The 24889-nt window shown below is 46.7% G+C and overlaps 1 protein-coding gene across 1 annotated transcript in view; it reads left to right on the forward strand.

The window, feature by feature from the left end:
• Nucleotides 1-24889, forward strand: part of LRRCC1 (leucine rich repeat and coiled-coil centrosomal protein 1) — a 297998-nt gene that overhangs the window by 220041 nt on the left and 53068 nt on the right. Inside the window, exons 16-17 of the mRNA XM_069220424.1 lie at nt 13241-13449; nt 13558-13695. Coding sequence (XP_069076525.1) covers nt 13241-13449; nt 13558-13695 — 347 coding nt within the window. The remainder of the gene's footprint in view (nt 1-13240; nt 13450-13557; nt 13696-24889) is intronic.

Here is a 24889-nt window from a genome sequence, read left to right on the forward strand (position 1 = left end):
TAATTATAGTGACAGACGTGTTACTCCTAGGCTGAGGCGGCCATCTGGGGAGGATGACAACAGAGGACTCTGGCAGAATCTGGGCTCCCCATCATCCTGTTGGAGATTTGAGCGATCCTATTGGCATTGAAAGCCTTTCTACCCTTCATCAAGGGGAGGCTAGTGCAGGTGTTCACAAACACCACCACCACCATGTGGTACTGCAACAAACAGGGTAAGTGGGCTTGTGGACACTCTGTCAAGAGGCACTGCATCTCTGCACATAGCTGGAACGTCATGGGAACATAAGCCGGGCTCTCTGATCCCCAGGGCAGACAAACTCAGTCGATGCCTAGCGGATCACGTGGCCTTTCCATCCGGACGTGGCGCAAGGTCTCTTCCAAGAGTGGGGGGAGCCTTGGTTGGATCTGTTCACCACTGCTGACAGCTTGCAATGTCAGCAGTTCGGCACACTGGAGTTTTCAAGGCAGCTCTCACTCAGATTCTTTTTGTCTAGAGGAGCTCAAGCCTCCTCTATGGCTTTCCGCCAGTACCACTCTTGCCCAAAGTTCTCAAGAAGATCAGGAACAACTGGGCTCAAGTCATTCTTGTGGCGCCAGATTAAGAACTATATCCCAAGCTATTGAGTATGTCTATTGGTCCTCTAATCAGGCTGCCTCTTCGGGAGGATCTTCTGTCGCAGCTGCAGGGGATGGTCCTGCACCCCAATCTGTAAACGCTCCGCCTTCTTGCGTGGAGATTGAGTGGTGACAGCTGACAGCTTTTGACCTTCCGCAAGAAGTCTGTAACACCCTTTTGGCAGCCAGGCGTCTCTCCACCAAGATGGTATACGCCTGCTGTTGGGACAAGTTTGTGGCATGCTATGCTGAAAAACAGGTTGACCCCTTATCTGCTCCTCTTTCACAGGTTCTCTTGTTTATTCTTACAGTGGCCCAGCAGGGCCCTGCATTGGCCACATCAACATTCTTGCGTTCCCCAGATCAGCCTTCTCTTTTCAAGTCTCCTATTGTGAACAGATTTCTGAAGGGTCTTCAACATATGCTTCCCCAATATCTTTCATTATGCCTCCGTAGAACCTCAATCTGGTTTTTACCGATCTAATGTGTGCTTTCTTTGAGCCACTGCATAACTGTCTGGTCAGACTTCTTAACATTAAGACAGCCTTTCTTGTGGCAATAACACCTGCCATAAGGGTTAGTTAGTTATAGGCTGTGTTGGCGCACAATTTAACTTGTGTTACATTCAAAGTAGACAAGCTAGTCCTTTGGACTCGAGAGTCCTTCTTACCGAAGGTGGTGACACTGTTCCATGTTGGCCAGTCTACCACCCTCCCTACTCTTTATGCTCCACCTCATCCCTCTAAAGAAGAGGAATGACTGGACCCAAAAAGAGTGTTGTTGTACTACCTTGACTGCACAAGACGGTTCCATGTGGATGGCCAACATTTTGTGGGGGTATGTCGGATCCCAGAAAGGGAAGGTGGTACAGAAACTGACCATCTCACAATAGATGGCACTCTGTATCAAAATCTGCTACTCATTAGCCAAGAAGCAACCCCTTGAGGGCTTGCATGCTCATTCCACCAGAGCCAAGTCTGTGACCATTGTGTTAACATGGTGCTCCGGTCCTGAGCATCTGCCAGGCTGCAATGTGGGCATCTCTGCACATGTTTACCAAGCACTACTGTTGAGAAAGTCAGGTTTGTAGGGACCAGCACGGCTCGTTCAGTCTTGCAGAACTCTATAGTATGAATTTGTCGTGCGAACCCACCTCCGGGTGGAGGAATTGTTTGGGTATCTGTTCTAAGTTAAGGAATCTGTCGCTAGATGTCTCGATCAGATACACAAGTTACTTACCTTACCTTACCTTACTTACCTGAGTAATGCCTTATCTGGTAGAGACTCTATCTAGCTGCAGATTCCTTACTGACCCACCCATCCTCCCTGCTCTGCAATCAGATTTTTAGATTCAGGGCTGTTCCCCTTTTAGGGACATAGTTTCACACACCAGTGGTCAGTACTCTTCTAGGCTTAATGCCAATAATGAATCAATATCTGGTTTAGATATTGGCTGGCGAGTTACTCAGTCACAACAGTGACTGATATCCTGTCTGCCAGTATGTAAATCACGTTATATGCTATGGGATTTAGATATTGGCTGCCAGGATACCCGTTACGGTTGTGACAGAGTAATTCGTCCGCCAATATCTTTTTGTGATGTATAATATCTAGTTGCCCCTTAGCCATAAATGTTTGTCCTGTTTTGCAACTGAACGCATCATTAGCATTGATCTTCAACGGTTTTTAAGTCTTTCTTGGGACAATTGATAATGTTGTTTTATGTAGACTGCTAGGAGTGGGCTTCGTCCTGAACACTGTCTTTATGGTGCCTCATCTATTTACTGGAGTGCTGTCCCCCCTTTTCATGAGTCATTTATTTGCTCATTTCCTTCTTGTTTCTTGCCTTTGAATCCCTTAGCACAGAGTGTGCCAACTGAGTCTCCACTTGAACATTCTACTTTCCTACAAGCAAACATTTCATTTTGGTGCATAATACAGAATAATAATGGAGTTTATCTTGGCTGTTTATCTCTACCCATTATCTTTTCATAATTGTTTTTTTTCTATATCCAGATTTAAATCTTAATAGAAAATTATCTTTTGCACAATTGTTTACGTGGGTGAGTAATTCATTTAAACATTGTTCTTGGGTCACATTGAGTACATAATCACACCACAATAAGCAACTGATTGCTGGTCTATCTTTTGATAATGACCTATTAATCACATGAGGTAGATCTCTTGTTTCTGTTATGTCCTGCGTGATACTGCTTTGAAAATGCTCTAAATTATATCCTGTTTTGATCTTGCTTGAGCAAGTATGTCTACTTTAAGTAAATGAGTTTTGTCCTTGGGGTACCTCATGTGCTTAAAAATTGAATAACTGTTAGCTAGAGAATAAAGATGTGATGTTAGATATCAAAATCTCAAACATTTAAGTAGCTGATTGTGCAATCTTCTTTCTGGTTTTGAAGCACCTTCATTGCACTGTTCTGTCTGACATTGTATTTGGCATAGGGCACTAGGAGTCCATATTGAAATACGTCACATCAGCCACACACTAAATTCCTACATGTTAAGCTCATCCTCCATACTCCTACAATAGACTGTAAGACAAGTTCAGTTGATGGTGAACTGTGCTCTCACAGCTTATGACTCTGATGAGGGTTTCTTGATAATATACAACAGTAACTTTGCCATAATATCCATGGGCCACTTCCCGGTTTCCTCAGTCCAATGAAGTGTGTTCTTGAAATGCCAATCTTCTGTCAGGAGTTGGTTGCTAAAATTTCCTGAATTAGTGACTCAACAAACTTTATCACCCTAGACCCTTGGCACCTTCTCATAATGTCCCTTCTTGCTAGTTGCCCAAAACTTTAACATTTCATTCAAGAATGTTGACCTCATTTAAACTGCATTTACTATCTGATAGAGACTTCTAGTTGCAGATTCCTTACCCTAGAATTTTCCCCCAGGCGTCAGACTGGATCTGGAGATTTTTTATGCGCGTCGGTATGTGGCGTTGGTCGACTCCATAGGCGTTATGGTCGCCGTGATGATGTCGGGAGTAGTACATAGACGCTGCCCTCGCGCAGTGACATCAGTTCTTTTCTTTCCGCGCCACGCGCTGATCTGAGAGAGAGCTACCCTCGGCTATTTTTGGGCCTAATTCAACCGTTTTGTCAACTTTTTTGTTGCGAACTTGGTGCGTCAAGGATGTTCCCGAAGACATCAAGCCCTGCGAGGACTGTCACCGCATGATGTCGGTGACAGACCCTCATTGTGTCTGTCTGTGGAGCCTCGAGCGCGACCACGACCCGAAGTCGTGCTCCGAGTGCCCGGCGATGTAGCCGAAGGCTTTGAGGGAGCGGTCCCTTAAGCTGATGGCGGCCTGGCACTCGTTCTCATCGAAATCGTTGGGTCACGGTTAGAAAAAGAAGTCGTCGAAGAAGTCCCATCGCTCTCCGACTTACCCCCGTCGCTCGGCCGACGCAACGCGGGACGAGCGTCAATGAAGTAGTCCTCCATCCTCAGAGCCTATGCCTGAGTTGGCTCCGCACTTCCCGGAGTATCCCGGAGCCGGAGCGACCCCCGCCCAACTCGGAGTTTTACGAGGCCATGCGCCTCATCTTTGGGCATGCCGACCCCGATATGGCGCCTTCAGGCCCAAGGGGCTTGGCCGAAGGGCCTTTGGGTTCAGCGCCGTCGCCTTAGGCCCCGGCAAACCAGGTTGCCTTCGGATCCATGCACGGATCTGCCCAGACGCCGGTCGCACAGTTGAGACCTTCCCCGGCACCGGGTCGTTTAGCGACACTCTCGACATCGGTAGTGCCCACTATCGATGTCGACCCCATTCTCATCCCCATTCTCATCCCAAACGACTCGGAGTCAGAGCGGCGCCGGGCACACTGCCATCGGCTTCGGTGGGCCCTATTCATCCGAGGTCAGATTCTGACCCTATTTTCCTATGGGTACGAATATGGGGAGGAATTGTAGGGGTCCCTCGACCCCTATGAATACCAGGAAGACACTACTATGGACTGGGCACATGACTTGGGCAAAGCCAGTGGTCTTGATACTTCTCCTGACTCTGGCATGCTGTCTCCTCCTACCGTGGCTACGGCAGAGGGACCTACCTACAGTATGGTGGTTAGTAGGGCGGCTGAGGTCCTTGGCCTTGAGCTACCTACTGTTGAAGTCACGTCTAACCTCCTGACGGAGATGCTTCAGCCTGGGGCCTCTACTTCTGAACCCCTTCTTCCATTTAATGAAGCCCTCACTGATGTCCTTTTGGGTACATGGTCCAAACCCAACATAGGGGCTCCTGTGAACAGGACAATCGCTCGCTGCCATCGGCCTGGGCCGAACGACCCAAAGTTCCTGTCCCAACATCCTACGCCTGAGAGTCTTGTTATCCAGGCGTCCTCTTCTTCTGGCGCGTTCCCTTCTGCACGCCCGGATAGGGAATCCAAAAGGCTGGAACAGTTTGGTAAGAAGTTGTTTTCTTCCTCCAGCCTCGTGCTGCGGTCTGTGAACACCGCATGCCTTTTGGGCCGTTATTCCCACTTCCTGTGGGATACGGTTGCGCAAGTCCTGCCGCAGATACTGGAGGAGGTCCGTGCTATCGTCTCCCAAGCAGTCAAAGACGGGAGAGACGTGGCAAAGATCACCATCTGTTGTGGGCTGGATATGACCGACTCTCTGGGCAGATCGGTTGCTACGACAGTGGTCTTGAGGCGCCATGCCTGGTTATGTAACTGGTTTTTCGGGGTTGTCTAACAGTCACTCATGGACATGCCCTTTGGTGGCACCCGTCTCTTCGGAGACAAAGCGGACTCGGCCTTGGAGAGGTTCAAGGAGTCAAGGTCTGCGGCTCGGTCCCTTGGCCTTTCTGCTGCCACACACCCCCCACAGTCCACTTTTCGTCCCTTTCGTGGCCACGGAAGGGGCGCCCTGTCGCGTCCTCAACCCAGCCACCGGGCCATTCACGCTGGACAGCCTATGCGTGGCCGGGGACGCGGAAACCCACGTGGTCGTGGGACAGGGAACCAGAGGTCTGTCCAGTCCACCCCTGCCTCTGCAGCAGCCTTCAAACCTTCCTAGTCCGTCCCCTCACTCCCACCCAGTAGGAGGCAGAATCTGCCATCATCTGCCCCACTGGGAACATATCAACACGGACGGGCGGTGGTTTGACAATAATTCGGAAGGGTTACTCCCTCCCTTTCGAATCGGCACCACCACACATGCCACCATCCTTCCGTCCCCTTTCGGAGGATCATTTGGTGCTTCTCCGCCAGGAAGTCGCGGCTCTCTTGGCCAAGGGAGCTATAGAAAGGATCCCTGTGCCAGAAGTAGGCTGTGGTTGTTATTCCGGCTACTTTTTGATACCAAAGAAGGACAAAGGCTTGCACCCTATCCTGAAGAAGTTCAAAATGCTCACCCTGGCTTAGGTTCTGTCTGCCTTAGACCCAGAAGACTGGATGGTAGCATTGGACTTGCAGGACGCTTATTTCCACGTCCCCATCCTGCCTCCCACAGCCATTACCTACGATTCGGGGTAGGTCACAAGCACTTTCAGTGTCCCGTGCTCCTTTTCGGCCTTACCAGTGCCCCTCGTGTGTTCATGAAAGTGATGGCGGTGGTTGCAGCTCATCTGCGCAGGTTAGGGTTCTCAGTCTTCCCCCTACCTAGACGACTGGCTGTTGAAGGCGCCTTTGCCCCAGACAGTGGTTTCACACCTCCAGACTACGGCGAACCTCCTGCACCAGCTGGGGTTCACTATCAACGTGCCGAAGTCACACCTCACTCCCTCTCAGACGCTCCCTTTCATCGGGGCAGTTCTGAACACAGTGTGGTTTTGGGCTTATCCTCCCCAAAAGCAAGTCCAAGACATTCAGGCTATGATTCCGATCTTTCAGACTCTGAGACTGCTGGGCCTCTTGGCCTCCTGCATCCTGCTAGTAACACATGCCAGGTGGCATATGCGGACTCTGCAGTGGGACTTGAAGTTCGCAGCATCAGGGGAATCTTTCCGACATGGTCCAGATCTCGGAGGGGACTGCGAAAGACCTGCAGTGGAGGCTTTCGAATCCCAGTTGGGTCAATGGCAGATCCCTCTCCCTTCCCCAACCAGATCTCTAAATAGTGACAGATGCGTTGCTTCTGGGTTGGGGGGGCACATGGGAGAGGATGAGATCAGAGGCCTCTGGTCTCCGGCAGAATCGGGACTCCACATAAACATGCCGGAGCTCCGAGCGATCAGACTTGCGTTGAAGGCATTCCTTCCCTCTCTCAAAGGGAAAGTGGTGCAGGTGTTCACGGACAACACTACCCCCATGTGGTACTCCAACAAACAAGGTGGGGTAGGGTTCTGGACCCTAGTCAGGAGGCACTATGCCTCTGGACATGACTGGAACATCAGGGCATTACCCTGATGGTTCAACATCTGGCGGGCTCTCTCAACGCCAGAGCAGATTAACTCAGCCGCCAACGCACTGTCGATCACAGATGGCGTCTCCATCCGGAGGTGGCGCAAGGTCTCTTTCTCAAGTGGGGAGAGCCTTGGTTAGATTTGTTCGCCTCCGCAGAGAATGCGAAATGTCAGCTATTTTGCGCATTGGAGTATCCAAGGCGGCACTCGCTCAGACGCTTTTCGTCTCGAGTGGAACTCCGGCCTCCTTTACGCCTTCCCGCCTATCCCTCTTCTGCCCAGAGTTCTCAAGAAGATCAAGAGCGACTGGGCCCAAGTTATCTTGGTGGCACCGGACTGGGCTCGAAGAGTGTGGTATCCCGAGCTACTGAGCATTTCCATCGATCCTCCGCTCAGACTGCCTCTTCGGGCGGATCTTCTGTCACAGCAGCAGGAGATGGTCCTCCACCCGAATCTGTCCAACCTCCGCCTTCATGCATGAAGATTGAGCGGCAACAGTTGACGGCATTTGCCCTTCCACCCGAAGTGTGCAATGTTATATTGGCAGCCAGGCGTCCCTCGACTAAAACTGTATATGCCTGTCGTTGGTGCACCAACAAATCTGTTGACCCCCTATCTGCCCCTCTTTCAGAGGTTCTTCCAGCAGGGCTCTGCATTGGGCACCCTTAAGGGGTATCTGTCTGCCATTTCCACCTTTCTTAGGCTTCCTGGTCAGCCCTCACTCTTTAAATCTCCTCTCGTGAGTAGGTTCTTAAAAGGGCTCACCCATTTATTTCCTCCCACTCACTTCATCATGCCTCAGTGGGATCTTAATCTTGTGCTTGCTTACTTGATGTGTACTTCCTTTGAGCCTATGCATAATTGTCCCTTACAGCTCCTCACATTCAACACTGTCTTATCACCATCACCTCTGCTCGCAGGGTGAGTGAGCTTCAGGCCCTTTCTTCAAAGCCTTCGTACTTGTCCATACACCCCGACAAAGTGGTGTTACGCACTAGAGCTTCCTTCCTTCCTAAGGTGGTTACACCATTTCATGTAGGCCAATCCATCACTTTGCCTACCTTCTACGCACCCCCACATCCTTCCCATGAGAAGGAGAGATTCCACCATCTGGACCCAAAAAGAGCGCTGGCGTTCTATCTCAATCGTACTGAAGACTTCCGGGTGGATGACCAACTTTTTGTTGGCTATGCCGGTGCGAAGAAAGGGAAGGCGGTGCAGAAACGTAACATCTCTCGATGGGTGCTTCTGTGCATCAAAATGTGCTACGCTTACGTGAAAAAGCAACCTCCTGAAGGCTTGCGGGCTCATTATACCGGGGCCATTGCTGCATCCATTGCGTTAGCACGCGGAGTACCTGTCCTGGATATCTGTCAGGCAGCTGCGTGGGCATCCCTGCACACATTTGCTAAACATTACTGCCTAGACAGTCCGGTCCGGTGGGACGGCTACTTTGGTCGTTCGGTCCTGTAGGACTTTCTAGTATGATCTAGGTTCGCAGGTCACCAGCGAGGATGACATTGCCTGGGTATGTTTTCTAAGGTAAGGAATCTGTAACTAGAAGTCTCTATCAGATGTACAAGTTACTTACCTTCGGTAACAAAATATCTGGTAGAGACATATTCTAGTTGTAGATTCCTTACCGCCCACCCATCCTCCCTGCTTGCGAACTGATTTCTAGGGACAGGGATTCCCCCTTTCAGATCCTTAGCTCTGGCGCACCAATATCAGTGTTCTTAGCGGCTCTGCGCTCTAACGTGGAAAGTCGTTAAAAGAAACTGACGTCACTGCGCGAGGGCGGCGTCTATGTACTACTCCCGACGTCATCACGGCGACCACGACACCTACAACGCCTGCGGAGTCGACTGACGCCACCTACTGACGCGCAAGGGTATTGCTCAAAGAAAAAAATCTCCGGATCCAGTCTGACGCCTGGGGGAAAATTCTAAGGTAAGGAATCTGCAACTAGAATATGTCTCTACCAGATATTTTGTTACCGAAGGTAAGTAACTTGTACTTAATGTCTTGAGTAGAATTTTGCTTTCAGGCTGTTTTGGATCTTCTTACAGAGCATTACCTTTTTTCTGGTTGTGGGTGCTCACCTTTAAGTACTGGAGGGATTCCAATACATCTAGTTTTGGCTGGGAAATCTTCTGTAAAACTTTAAAGCCCTTGATGTAATGTTCCAAGATATTTTATAAGCGCCCTTTGAAGCGATTCACTTATCTAGGGGCTGTGCAATGTTTTTGGGTGTTTGATGCCGGGTAGTATTGCTATCATTTTGACCGATGGGTCAGCCACTTTTGTTTTTTATTTTGATGCTGGAATGCCCATTTAATTCTGCTCATCGTAAGGCTTATTAGCCCGGCTGCTAGTTGAATGGCCATTCTTGTTGACAACCTGAAAGCCCATTCTTGTTTTATTCATTTGGCATCCATTATTTATGCTGAGGGCATTATTGTGTCTTCTAAATATTTCAGACATCAAAGAATCAATGCTTCCTTTGCTTTGGGGGTTATGATGTCTGTGCCTTGTAGATTCAGTTGTGAGTATGTTCCAGGATCCTCTACTCAAGGCTGTATCAGTAATCCTCTTTGGAGAGCCCTGCTCTATGGAGACCCTCTTTTTTCTTTTTTGGTATGGCCATCAGCTTTGATATGTAGTGGTTGGACATTCAAAGCACAGCGCACAGTGCCCTCTGCATGCTTACAATCCCCAAAAGTATCATTATATAAACTGTTTGTGCTGGGCTGTGCACTGCCATCTTCTTGTCTGCTCACATCAATTACTATTAAAGAAAATATCTGGTTGACAAACAAGTGCAGTAGCCAGCTGAGTGGACAGTGATTAAAAGAAATACCGTAAAGAGACCTGCAGCGCTTCTCAAAGCTGCCAGCCTACTAAAAACCATAAACCACATCTTACACACCTCTTCGTCCACTTCACTACATTTAATGTCACCTCTTCCTGATGTTGTCCCTTGTTCGTGGATGCTGTCCCACAGCGTTCACCCTGTCCACGATTCTCTGCCATAGCTCTATCTTCCTGACAATAGATATTTGCTGTACCTGTGCGCCAAACAGCTATGGCTCTACCATTTTTCCTCGACCATGACCCGCAACTCCTCATCTGTGAAACGGGGGTACGTTAGTGGGGACATGGGTGTGGTGTGGTGTGGGTTGTGCAGAGGGTGTTAAGTAGTAGGGTGTGGGATTTGGGGTGTGTGACGGATGGATGGGTGTTTGTGGTATGTGTAGTTGTCTCAGTGGTCTTTTTGTTAGTCTTGTGACACTTTTTGGTATTTGTAAAGGGTGGTGTGTAATGTGGGTGTGTATTTTATAGTGCTGTTGGTGTGTGGGTGTGGTGTTGTGTGTATGAGTGTCAGGTGTGTGTTTCTGGTATTGGCCAATCTTGTGTTGTTTTGTATTTTGGTGGCCATTCTGAGCGCGCTGGTGTGTACCGCCAATGGTTGACCGCCATTGAATGTCCGCCGTGGTGATTCGTGGGTCATAATGTGGTGAGTGTTGTTTTGTTGGCTTAACGGTATGGGTGTTTATACCGCCACTTTAGCATTGACCTTTGGGCTGGCGGATTTGTGTATGTGGCAGTATTCTGTCAGTTTGGTGTGTGTGTCATAATATGGTGAACGGATATTTGCCACCGTGGCGGTATGTTGGCAGCCATCACCGCTGTGGTATGCAGCATTTACGGCCAATGTCATAATGAACCCCATAATCTTATAAAATTTTCGAAGTTGAGCAGGGGTTGCTCCTGCTCCCGGAAACCTGGGGAGCTGCAGAGTCTGCCTCAACGAAGGTTCCTCGGGTCAGTGCCTAAAGAACCAACACTCCCTCGTCGGCTGACAGATGGGGAGAAGACAACCAGTTTTTCTTCATGTGCATTGACTTACCCGATCGTCTGAGGGCTTGGAGTGGGACTACAATGATGGAGGACTCTGCTCCCGGAACATTACTTTTGACTGGTACCTCGACCTGTGTGGAGTCGAGCATCGGGCCGCCATCAGCTTCAGGGACTGCTCCTTCAAGGCCTTCTGATGCATGGCCCGACACTCGGAGCACGACTTTGTGTCGTAGTCATGCTCCAGGCACCAAAGACACATGAGGTAGGGACCCGTAATGGACATCACGTGATGACCGGAACTGCAGGGCTTGAACCCGGTCTTCCTTAATGACATGCTCGACACACAACTCAAAAAACTCTTTGACAAAAAGTGGAAAAAGACTGGTCAAAAATGACTGAGATGTAGCTCTCTTCAGATCGGCACTAGCTGGTTCGGAAAGAAAAGAACTGATGTCAGTGCGCCGGGATTGCGCCTATGTAGAACCTGAGACACCATACCAGGCACGGATGATGACGGACGCAGAACTGATTGACACCACCTAACGGCACGCAGGGGTACTGTTCAGAAAATTCTCGGGATCCAGCTGACGCCTGGGGGAAATTCAAAGGTAAGGAATCTGCAACTAGAAGTCTCTATCAGAATAATGTTTTTGGTCCATACAAAGAGGCATGGTATTTTTCCAGTGCTTATACAGAAATGTACTTTTATATCCTCCTTTTCCTTGTTGAGTCCAGAATTTTTCTTTCTGTTTTCCTGCTTGGAACTCCATTCTTCCTAGCCATTCCCTGAGTTTGCTTTTAATTATCTCACCTCCTTGTCTGACTAAATTCCCTGTACTTATATCCTCTTCCCTCCAGTTTAGTCCCACCTCATGTCAAGAATGCACATGAACGAAGATATGTTTGCAGCTCACTAAGATATGATTGTAGCAGATAGCAGGTTAATGGTAGGCATTTAATGCACCTTCCTGCTGCTCTGTTCTTCAGACAAATTTCAAAGGTCTGTTGAATGAAGATTTCCTACTTGGGACGTGGGATGTATATTGTGGGGTCACCATATGTTTCAAGCATCATTTTTGATGAAGGCCGTAGGAATGACAGTTTAACTTGGTGGTCCTGGAGCTGTACCAAGAACAGATCCTACATTAGTGCACAGGTTCAGAGCCAGGTCCATAAACCTTGTTTATCCTGAAATTGTGTTAAATTTGCATATGCTAGGAAAAAGAGCATTAGTTGCCTCTTCATGTCTCTGAGGTGTCTTGTCTACAGCTGTTTCCCCATAAAGCAGGGCATGAGTTTCTTCTGTGCATGGGCACTAAAGATGTGCATGCTATGACTGCTGATCATTTTGTATGAAAGATGTGGCTGTTATGGGCATGCTTTTCAGACCTTGATGGAAACCTAACTACAGGAGTGATGGATGCCGTGTTTTATAGGAGGACGTAGATTCTGTAGGTATCCATGCAAACAGTGACATTTATTTTCATAGTCCTGATACCTGAGTTTTAAGAAGCAAAGATCTGTCCAGCTCCTAATGAAGGAACATGACATCCTGAAAGTGGTGTTTGCCCTGAGCTGAGACTTTGCTTAACGGTCAGCTGCAAATCTGCAGGCCACTACACAGCAACTTGCAGTATAAAGTGAACTGAAACCATGTAAAGTAGACATGCTTTAGAAATGGGAGTGGGTGTACGTCCTAGGGGTCATCTGAGTTGTTTACCATAGCCTGAGTGATCTTAGCAGAAGCACCCATCACTGATTAGTGCCTAGATGTAGGGGCTGTACTTATACTTTTTGACACCAAAGGACACAATAGCTCTAAAAGGGCTGCAAAATATGGTGTTTTCTAGTTTGGAAAGAAAATATTCCCTTCTGCAGTTGTAATTGGTTTTAACTGAATACTGAAAACCCTATTTATAATTAAGCTATTCATTAGCTTGCCATCACCGCGCTTTTACTCAAGTCAGTCCTTTCCATTTCAACATTTATTTTCAAGGTAGTTTTGCCGTTTGTGGGTTTTTTGCATTTTTGCACACAAAGTGACACTTTCGTGAAGATACCTGTTTTGCCATGTATATTTCTGGCAAAACATTGGCCTCAGCAGGAAGTTGCCCTATAGTTGGGCAAGCAGCAACCCACATTTGGCTTATTTTCTATGCCCTATGCTTTACAATCACAGAAATTAAGAAATCGGATAGTGATCAGCACTAGATTTTTGTAGGAAGTATTGATGATAATGGAAGTCAAAAATAAGATAATTTGAAGGCATGTCAATATAGAATAGTTTAGAAAGCATAATTGTAGGTGTTACGAGTAGATGTAGCTTATGTCTGCGCAAACGTACTGCTGGACAGGGTGATGGTAAATCCATTGTGTTTTCCCTTTCTAGGGTCTACAGGACCGAGATGAACAGGTCAGAAAGCTCAGGGATGAAAATATTGTAATTCAGAAGACCTTTCAAGCTCAAATTGATGACCAAAGTGCACAACTGGAAGATCTTAAACTGAGACTAGAAAGGCAAAGTGAGAGAAAGGAGGAACTAAAGCAGCTACTTGAAGACCGAGACACTGAGCTGGAAGACTTAAAAAAAGAATACAGGTAATAAATCAGAACTTTTATATGTGAAGCAGGACATCTGTAAATATTTGTAAACAATTCATTTCATGTGGGCATTTGGTTGATTGCAGTCTTTTTAATCTTTTTCAGTATGATGAACAGAAAGTGGCAAGACAAGGCAGAACTGTTAACACAACTTGAGGCACAAGTCAAACAGATGAAAGAACATTTTGATAGCAAGGAAAGAAAGCTGATTGAAGAGAGGAACAAAAGTATTCAATCTCAGAAGTAAGAAGAAAAATTTGAGTAACACTTTAAGATCATAGGCATCTAGGCCTCTATTGTTAGTGGGCTGTAAATTCCAGAGGGCATGGTAATAGAAGTTACTGGGGCCAATGGAATTATAGGTTTTATGATTTTTCACAGTGAAAATTTGTCTGTAAAATACCTTGTGAAACTCCATGGGCAACATGCTGGAATTGGCGTGGAAACATTGATTCTTGCACAAATTTCCAGAAAACTTGTAATATGTGTTATTTACTCATCCCCTGTTACCGTGAACCCTGGTAATGGTATCCTTTGAGAAGGGAATTAACAAGAATTATTTCTTGCAGTGACTGACATTAAAATGCCACCGGGGGTGGCTGAGGATACCTGGAGGCTGAAATGCTGTGGGCCACATGCTGAAGTGGCAGTGGATGACCCTGTGGAGTAATGGGGGTTTGGAAGACCCCCTTTCAGGGGTTGCGACTACTGCTGGTGCCATTTTGGGGAGGAGCCAACCAGCTGTGCAGTGATCTGAGACTTTGATTGAACTGATTAGCCTTCATCATGTACTACTGTGTGACCCTGAAGCTGCTGGAGACTGCTCTATGAACCTGTGGTCACTATGGCCCTCATTATGACATCAGCGGTCTTTTGCCAAGACCGCCGATGCCATGGGAGCCAGAAGACCCCAAGTGCTTGCGGTCTTCCACCTGCCATAATATGGACACTGCCGAATTCCTGCCACAATTAGGGCAGAAATCTAGAAGTACCCATGCTGGTGGGCGAGGCGCCTGGGTGGTGCTACCATCTGCATCGCCTCGCCAGAAGGACGCCGCCAGCGGTAATATGGCCTTTCATATGGCCTGGCGGTGTCCTGCTGGGAGGGTGCTGCTGGCAGTAGCAGCGCCCCTTCCCGTTTCCTGCCGGATGGCCTCCTCATAGAAGGTAAGTTGGGCGTCCGTCAGGGGAAGAGGGTGGAGGGTGGGGGGTGTTGTGTGTGGTGTCTGCATATGTGTATGAATGTGTGCGTTTGTGTCTATGTGTCTGTGAGTGTTGTGGCTTATGCATGTGAGTGAATGTTACAGTGAGTGCATGTCAGTGTGTATGCGTGTATAGATGAGTGTGAGTGAATGCGTGTATGGAAGTGGTGGTGCATGCGTTGTGGGGGTGCATGATTGTGGGGTGGTGGGCGGGGGTTGGGGGCTGCTGTGATTCTGGGAGGGTGGGGTGGTTAGGTGATTGCTGGGGGGTGAGGGAGCATTTTACCGGTGACAGGGTAGGAATTCCTTATCACCGATAGCCCTACCGCCATGGTTTTATACTGCTGGCGGTCATGTGTGGACTGCCAGGTCAGAGATGCACATCTCAGGCCCGGCGGTTCATACCGCCATGGCGGTATGACTGGTGATGTGGCGGGTTGGCTGCGGCCAACCCGCCACACTCCTAATGTGACGGTATACAGCCTGATACCGCCACATTAACCCTGGCAGTCAAAAGCCCGCCAGGGTTAAAATGAGGGCCTGTATCTGGTGCAGTGAAGGGAGGAGTACCTGCTGGGTATCTGTGCTTGGTGCAGGGGGATGCTAACAGAAGTGGAGGTTGCTGCATTGTGTATCAGTACTGTTGGTCAGTGGGAGTGATGCTGTGCTCTGACCTTGAATGGTGGGGGGGCTGCGGATTGGATAAAAGGAGGTAACAGTATACCCCTAAGCTGCCTTGGAGAGAGACTCACTGAGACCCGGCATTGAGTGTGGCCCTCTGACTTCCTCAACAAATTGTGGAGCAACGAAAAACTGCAACGCTCTGTACCTGGACCTGGAATAGTGGAACACATTAGAATCTAAATTATCGGTGTGTTGTGGTGTGCGCATCCCTGGTGCCCTGTGTACGCATATTCCTACCAACGATCTGATCAGAGTGATTGGGGCCAAAGAATAGGACATACCCTCGCGTCTGGGCACAGACATAACTGGGAAGGAAAAGGCGTCAATACCATCTCAGACCAATAAAACTATGAAACATACTCAGACGGTCTTGATGACTGAACAACCTGGTGATGATCCCATGACTGATCTGGGATAAGCAACCTATATGGGGACCCCACACTCACAGAGCTCATGGAGGCCATCAAAAGTACCAAGGCAGAGTTAGCCACAAAAATGAACACGGTGGTCATAGATTTAAACGTCCTGAGAGAGGATCTTTGTGGTGTTTCAGGCTGTGTCATGGCTATGGAGGAAACCGTGGGAGAACTACAGAAGGAGGTAGCCACTCTCCGAGACACGGTGTCTTCCCTGCAGAACTAACAGTACGACTAAAGGAATGTATCGAAAACTCTGGGGGAAGATCCAGGAGGAATAACTTGCATTTTGTAAGTTTTCCTAATAGTGGGGAGAGACAATCAGCAGATTTATTTTTGGAAGACTGGATTCTCAAGTGTAAGCATCCCCAAAAACTGCAGTTCTTCATGATTGAGAGGACGCACATATGGCGCTGGTGCCTCCGCCAAGGCCTGGAGCACCTCCCACCCCCCCTAAAAGCCGTCTCTTTAATTTTAAAGACTGTGATGCAATTCTCCAACATGTGCGCACAAAGGGCCCACCAGAGTTTGAGGGAAAGGGAATATCTGTTTTCCCGGACTACACCCAAAATGTCCAAAACCCACGTAAAACATATCTGGAAGTAAACAAATGACTGAGGGACCTTTCCCTAAGATACAGCCTCATGTTCCTGGTGAAACTTCGAGTGGTCCACAAAGAAAAAGGTACACTTTTTTTCAGCAGACCAAGCCAGTGAATCCACCCCCCACCCCAGATCTTCGACCATGAAGGCTCCTACATCGACTGCTCAGAGGGAATCTGCCCATCTGAGGAAGCAGAAGAAGGGAAAAAGGACATGCTGATACTTCCCTGGAGTCAGGACGCATAGTTGTCTATTTGGATGGCATGCTCAGCACGGATGGTGGCCCGGAGCTTCAGGAGTACGACTATAACTTGTTGAGGGTGCGTGGCCCAGTGACGTTGACTGCCAGACAGTGCAGAACTTGAAGTGGTTAAAAGACTACCATAGTGCAGAAAGTTAACTGAACTTATGACCCTGATGAGAGAGACTGTGGGGTCTCTGTGGGGTCCCATGGCTGCTATGTATTGTTAGAGTGAGAAGCCCAGGAATTTGTAAAAAAAAAAAAACACACACAAAAAAGGACACTATTGGGGATAAATGATTGTTATTAAGTATGATATATACTGGGTGGTCGGGAGCTATAAGGACAAAGGGGGGCACAGGCATGATGGGGCTGTTTGAGGATTACCACCTCGCAGTCTCGACGATGTACTGAGCTCTAGCGTAGCATTGAGTTGTTCATTGACACTTTGTGTTCATAGTTTTCGAAAGGGAATGGAGTGGGAAATGCCAGTTCATGCGCTGCTCTGGTTTTGGCAGAGCTGGTTTGCTTTACCTGTCCATGGAGTAGGGGAAGTTGGGAAGAGGTATTACATTGACTGTTATACTAGTTTACGGGGATGCAAGCGGCTTGTGTGTATGCAGATGCTGGTGTGTGGTGCTGTTGGCTCCTTTGTGTGCGCTTTCTGAGAGAATGCATGGCTCCCTGGTTCTAAGATGGATATTATCGCAGAACACAGTGGCGGATGAAGTGTTCAAATTTATGACATGGAATGATAGGGGACTGGCACAGTTGGAAAAGAGACGCAGAGTGTTTGCCTACCTTAAATAGGTATTGAGATTCTATGGCATTCCTAAAGGAAACTAATCTTTGGGGGGGCTTGTATTTCTAGTCTCCACAAGGGGTGGAGGGGTCAGTTGGATGCAACCTCATATTCTGGTTACGCCCCTGGTGCTATGATTTGGGTGGCTCCTGGTGTACCCTTTCATCATAGAGAACATGTTCTAGATCTGGAAAGACATTACGTGAACCTTTATGGAGACTTGAATGGCCTTGAAGTATGCCTGATTAATGTTTACGCCCCTAGTAATGACATTGAGACCTATTAGAGTGAGGTGACTGCGGCGGCTGTGCTGTACCTATTGTTGCAAGTGGTGCTGGCAGGGGATTGTAATTGTGTCCTTGATGGGATGCTTAATAGAGAAACAACACGTAGAAACACAAAATCCCACATGACAAGAAAATTGGATAATTTACTGCGGGGCTAACAACTGTTGGATATTTGGAGAGAAAGACATCCTGGCACTAGCCAACTAGATAACTGCTTTGTGTCACCTGGGCTGGCATAGAGGGTAAAGGAGATTGCGTACCTGGCACGCTACCCATCGGATCACTCCCCATTGTTGATGAGCTTAGAGAAGGGGCACACTTGTTCTGCTGTTCCCCTGTGGTGCCTGCGAGTGGAGGCATTGACGGATCCGCCATTTTTTGTCCACGGAGCAGGAGTATCTTTTAGATGATTGGCGCAGATTAGAGAAACCCACGTGCACTCCCTATCGACAAAGGCTACATGCAGAGGGTGACAAAACTGGAGCTATGTTGACGCGACTGCTGAACCAGCAGGAGTCCCAGGATCTGATAAGAGATCAGACGTACACACTAGTAGAAACTCAAGCAGCAACTAACAATGTCTTTCAGGCCCACCTATGCGAGAGGTAGTGGGAGGCCGGGTGATGATGGAGCGGCACTACTCGCAGGGATTGAACTCCCTAAGCTTGGGGCAGAAGATAGGACAGTGCTGTAAGGTCCCATCACAAAGGAGGAATTCCTGGCAGTGTTAAAACGGTTAAAAACAGCCAAAATGTCGGGAAGTGATAGACTCCTGGCTGAGTTCTACCATAAATATGCTGACGTGGTGGCTGAGAAATGTTAGAGGTTTATCAAGAGGCACTTAAGCTAGGGCGATTGCTTGATAAATTAGAACGGTATTAATGGTCTTAATACCAAAGCCCGGTAAGAACCCTGAAGAAGCGTTATCTTATCCACCGCTCTCGCTAGTAAATGTGGATGTTAAAGTATTGAGTGGCATACTGGCTGCGAGGTTGCTCCCGCACTTGTCATCACTGATACATGCGGACCAGTGCAGGTTTATACCACAGAGGAGCACCGTGTTTAATATCCGTAGGTTGTTTCCTATCATTCATGTACCGCACTTGAGGAAGGGATTCTATGCCTTAGCTTTCCTGGATATTGAAGAGGTGTTTGATTTGGTTAGCTGGGAATACCTCTAGAGAGTCCTGGAAAAGGAAGGGAATGGCCCCCAATAAATAGCGTGGGTAAAATTTGTATACACAGACCTGGGAGTGAGGGTGCATACGGGAGGCATGGTGTCTGAACGGTTTCAGTTACATCTGGGCAACCGATAGGGTTGCCCCCTCTCACCGCTTCTGTGTGCTCTGGACATAAATCCTGTAGCGGAACTCCTGCAACGCAAAATGGGAATCTGCGGAATCAAAGTGAGGATGACTTTACACGTGGTGTCCTTCTACGTCGATGATGCCTTCATAGACATGCGTGACCCTCTAGATGCTGTCCCTGTCTTATAGCGTGTCCTACACGCCTTCAGAGAAATATTGGGACTCTTTATTAATGCCCAGAAATCCAAGCTGCTCTTGGTCGGGGGCCTGGTAGACGTACAACTGTGCTCTCTCCCGGAGGTGGGGTTCCCAAGGGGAGCAGAGGAAATATGTTATCTGGGAATCAGAATAGCCCATACAAAGCAAACGTTTCTAGATCCCAATATTGGTAGAGTACCGTAGGGATTGAGGGCATTCACCCATTTCTGGAGAGAACTCCCTTTGTTGCTGATGGGTAAAGTGGCAATTGATAAAATGGTGATGCTCCCTAGGTGTCTATACATTCTGCAGAATACAATGTATGAAATACCTTGGAAATATTTTGCAGAGATCGATAGCTTGATAATAGTCCTGCTATGAGCTAATAAAAGGAAACGTATAGGGTTGCATATGCCTAAACAAACATGGAAATGGGGAGCAATTGAAGTTCCCGATATGGAACTGTATTATATGGCCGCTCAATTAGAACATGCAGTCTATTGGCTTAGCGACTGAGATAACAGGGAAATAATCTTCTGAGCAGCACACATGGAGGCCTACCATTCCTGGACTTGCATATGTGTGTTTCGCGGATAGAAACGGAGATGCCCTTCCTGGTACAACATGTGTGTCAGGTGTGGGAGCAAATGGTCACAAGAGTGTTAAGTTGCGCGCCATATGCAAGAGAGATGCCAATACGGGCCTTAAAGCCCTTTGCCAAGATAACTGAGGTTTTGTCCATAGAGAGAAGGGATGTGAGCTTTACAGTTATTTCCATTTAGGGGGATACTTCCTTACATGGGAAGAAGCGCAGGAGACATTCATGCGAGGCACAGTGCAATACTTACCATATGCAAAGATATCAGCAACAGTGCAGAAATAGGGCCTTGTTTCCCTAGGGAGCCCTCGTCCTCGCGAACAGTGGTATTAATGCTCAAGTTGTCAGGGGCACGTAGACCAATCTCTCACCTTTATCGTGCACTGAGGGAAGACCTGCCAAGAATTATACCTAAGGCACAGGAGAAATGGGAAACTGTACTGGGAGAACTCCCCAACCGAAATTGGGAAAAAATTCATGAGGGTTCACAGACAGTGAGCTCTAATGCATACTTTTATTTAATACAATCCAATTACACACACCAAGTGTACCTCACATGCAAAACTTGACATGACATATATGCGTTTGGTTGCCTCGGTGGGCCCGTTGTGATGCCCCAGTTGCAGTGTTTATACACGTGGTGTGGCAATGTCCCAGGATATCACCGTACTGGATTACCTGGGTAGGGCGACAGGTTGAGAGGTGCTGCACATTCCATAGAGCAGCATTATTAGGGCTGATTCCAGCTCTGGCCAAGAGAAAATGTAGTCGTAGTTTCCTACTGCTGGGTATGCTACTGGTAAAACAGTGCATCGCTGTTGGATGATTAAGAGAGTACCCCACTACACAGAGTGACGTAGGGATATGACTGAATCAGCAGTTGCAGAAGAAATCAGTATGAAACATGTACAGAGTGATGATCGTTAGGCTGATGACTTAGCGGCATGGACGATAATGATCACTGAACTGAGTGGAGGGGAGGATGAATTTGGGGGACCTAGAGGAATCTGCAAATGGACAATGAAGGTGTAAGGGTTACCCCTACGAAGACTTTAAACAGGAAGAGGTAGTGGAAGTTCGAGCAACATGAGAATTTGATATTGGAGGGACATGAGTGCATCCCTGTGGACCAGAGGATCCAAGGACAAATTGGCGACCTAGATGAAGGGAAGGCATATAGCACTAAGATGATTTCTAGGATATGACAGGCAGCTTGAAGTGGGGGTGGGGAGGTTGATCTTTTTTTTCTCTCTACTTTTTTCTTATATATATTGAACTGCTGTGCTTGTCATGACAACATGACAAGTAATGGGGTAACTGGGACATGTTAATCTCATTAAAAACAATAAAATACATTAAAAAAAAAAAAAAAGTAACAATGGCCCTTTATAAGATTTTCTCCCACCAGTGAGAATGAGATGTTATTCTGGATCTAGGAGCGAATAGAATAAGCAGAGGTGTCAACCCTACAATAAGGTTCTCACATATACTTCTTGGATATTGCATTAGGTGATTACACTACACTCCTCATGCCTCTTAAACACTCAACATTATATATTTGTGAGGCAACAACACTGGATCCGTTTCTTGACCAAGGCCTGTAGATTGGATCCTCCAACTCCATCAATGATGGGCAAAATTGTGTAAAACTGAAGAGTATAAGTGGGCCTCAATGATGCAGTTCTATTAGATATGTTTTATGCAGGGAAACTCTATGCATCACTGTTTTCACTACCACTGAAAATGCAAAATGCCATGGTTCAATATCCAGCTCTTTTTATAGGCTGGTCGAAGATCTTTGTCATATGTGAATACCAGCTTTGTGGTGTTCTATTGATCAGAAAGTAAGATGTATATTTTGTTTCAATGGAGGCATCTGTTTGCCCATGTCAAATATTTGGTGATGTTTGCTTGGTTTCCAGTTGCATTTTTCAAGCAAAGATTGATCCAAGTATTGTCCTGGTTAATCTGGAATTGTGCATGCTCAATTAGTTGAAACAGAGGGAGCATGTACCTTTTGAGTGATGGTGAAAAAGATACATCTTCAGATGGATATATATTCCTGCAGACTCATCACCTTATTTAATACTCCTTTCAGGCTTCAGACTGATCCAGAATTTCTTTTCCTGACAATGAGAGTCCAGCACTGCTTATTTGGTGCCTTATGCAGCTCTAGCCACAACTCCATATCCAGAGGTGATGTTGCTGGGGTATATTATGAGCCAACCAGTGCACTAATGTCAGTTTCAGTTTTTACATGCCTCATTGGCGTGGTCAGGAGCAGTCTCCGTCTCCCTGAAGAAATTGTCTGGTTTTGAAAACAACAAGGGCAAATGTCTCCTCACATGGCTGGTTCCAAGCCTTGCAATTGTAATTGTAATTGCATTTATATAGCCCATACTACCCCTGGCAAGGCATTGAATCGCTTTTCGGCAAGTAGCACGCTACTCTGGAACCAGAGAAGGATTAGAGGTGAATTAGTATAGGTAAATATGAGATTCATTTGAGCGGTGGACATGTGAGTCTGTTAGTTGGATTGAAAAGGATAGTAGAGGGATAGGAGAAGGGAAAGGTTTAGAAAGTGTTTAATTGGAGATCATAGCAGTAGGAGGAAGTTTTGTATGAGTAAAGGAGAGATGGAGGTGGAGGGGTCAGAGGGAAGGGTTTAGAAAGGCTTTTTTGGAGGATCTGAATAGTAAAAGAGTTTTGAGACGATGCAAGGGAGGGGTAGAGGAGGGAATAGTCTAGAAAGTGTTGTTTTGTGGATCATATTAGTAGAAAGGGCTTTGGGATGAGTCGGAGCGTGGAGATAGAAGATATATTGAGAGAGGTATAGGGTGAGATATAGGTTATTGCATTGGAGATGCTAAATTAGGAGTAAATAAATGTAAAGTTACAAATGTACATGGAAGGTATATATGTATAAGGAACGTATTATATCTAGACAAGTTGTAATTAATAACTTTAAGCTGATTTATATTTTTTTAGTTCAGTAGTGAAGTAATTGTAGATAGTTATATTAAAAAGGTAATTAGTTATGCAGTCACCTATATATATGTTAAACCTAGAATAATATAACCATAAGTAATATGTACACTTGTTAAGCAGAGCTAACAAATAAATAAATATATATACACACATTATTGTACACATTAATACAAAGGAATACACATATCTAGATACTCATATATAATCCAAATAAATGCTTATATACACAGGGAAATGCTGTACGTACATGTTTGAGTATGGTGGTTAACCCCTTAGCTGCTGGGCCTTTTCCCCCCAGTGCTGAGCCCTTTTTTGGCTATTTGGGGTAGTTCGCGCTTAGGGCTTCATAACATTTTGTCCACATAAGCTAACCACGCCAAATTTGCGTCCTTTTTTTCCAACATCCTAGGGATTCTAATGGTACCCAGAGTTTGTGGTTTCCCCTGGAGGAGACCAAGAAAATAGCCAAAATACAGTGAAAATTTTGTTTTTTCCAAAAAAATGGGAAAAAAGGGCTGTCGAAGAAGGCTTGTGGTTTTTTTCCCTGAAAATGCCATCAACAAAGGGTTTCTGGTGCTGAAATCACTATCTTCCCACCTTTCAGGAACGGGCAGACTTGAATCAGAAAACCACATTTTTCAACACAAATTTGGCATTTTACTGGGACATACCCCATTTTTACTATGTTTGGTGCTTTCAGCCTCCTTCCAGTTAGTGACAGGAATGGGTGTGAAACCAATGCTGGATCCCGGAATGCTAAACATTTCTGAAAACTAGACAAAATTCTGAATTCAGCAGGGGGTCATTTGTGTAGATCCTACAAGGTTTTCTTACAGAAAATAACAGCTGAAATAAAAAAATATTGAAATTGAGCTGAAAACAACAGCCATTTTTCTTTATGTTTTACTCTGTAACTTTTTCCTGCGATGTCAGATTTCTGAAAGCTATATACCGTTTTGTCTGCTGGACTCTTCTGGTTGCGGGGATATAAAGGGCTTGTAGGTTCATCAAGAACCCTAGGTACCCAGAGCCAATAAATGAGCTGCACCCTGCAGTTGGTTTTCATTCTATACTGGGTATGCAGCAATTCATTTGCTGAAATATGAAGAGTGAAAAAGAGGTATCAAGAAAACCTTTGCATTTCCAAAATGTGATCAAGATAAGGTTTTGAGGAGCAGTGGTTATTTGCACATCGCTGAATTCCGAGGTGCCCATACTAGCATGTGAATTGCAGGGCATTTCTCAAATAGACGTCTTTTTTACACACTCTCTTATATTTGGAAGGAAAAAATGTAGAGAAAGATAAGGGGCAATAACACTTGCTTTGCTATTCTATGTTCCCCCAAGTCTCCCGATAAAAATGATACCTCACTTGTGTGGGTAGGCCTAGTGCCCGCGACAGGAAATGCCCCAAAACACAACATGGACACATCCTATTTTTTTTTATAGAAAACACAGCTGTTTTTTCCAAAGTGCCTATCTGTAGATTTTGGCCTCTAGCTCATCCGGCACATAGGGAAACCTACCAAACCTGTGCATTTCTGAAAACTAGAGACCTAGGGGAATCCAAGGAGGGGTGATATGCGGGGCTCGGACCAGGTTCTGTTACCCAGAATCCTTTGCAAACCTCAAAAAGTGGCTAAAAAAACAAGTTTTCCTCACATTTCGGTGACAGAAAGTTCTGGAATCTGAGAGGAGCCACAAATTTCCTTCCACCCGGCGTTCCCCCAAGTCTCCCGATAAAAATGATACCTCACTTGTGTGGGTAGGCCTAGCGCCTGCGCACAGGAAACGCCCCAAAGCGCAACGTGGACACATCCAAATTTTTGGAAGAAAACAGAGGTGTTTTTTGAGAAGTGCCTACCTGTAGATTTTGGCCTCTAGCTCAGCCGGCACCTAGGGAAACCTACCAAACCTGTGCATTTCTGAAAACTAGAGACCTAGGGGAATCCAAGGAGGGGTGACTTGCGGGGCTCGGACCAGGTTCTATTACCCAGAATCCTTTACAAACCTCAAAAAGTGGCTAAAAAACAAGTTTTCCTCACATTTCGGTGACAGAAAGTTCTGGAATCTGAGAGGAGCCACAAATTTCCTTCCACCCGGCGTTCCCCT

This window comes from Pleurodeles waltl, chromosome 2_2 (assembly GCF_031143425.1).
Source record: "Pleurodeles waltl isolate 20211129_DDA chromosome 2_2, aPleWal1.hap1.20221129, whole genome shotgun sequence".
Taxonomy (NCBI): Eukaryota; Metazoa; Chordata; class Amphibia; order Caudata; family Salamandridae; genus Pleurodeles; species Pleurodeles waltl.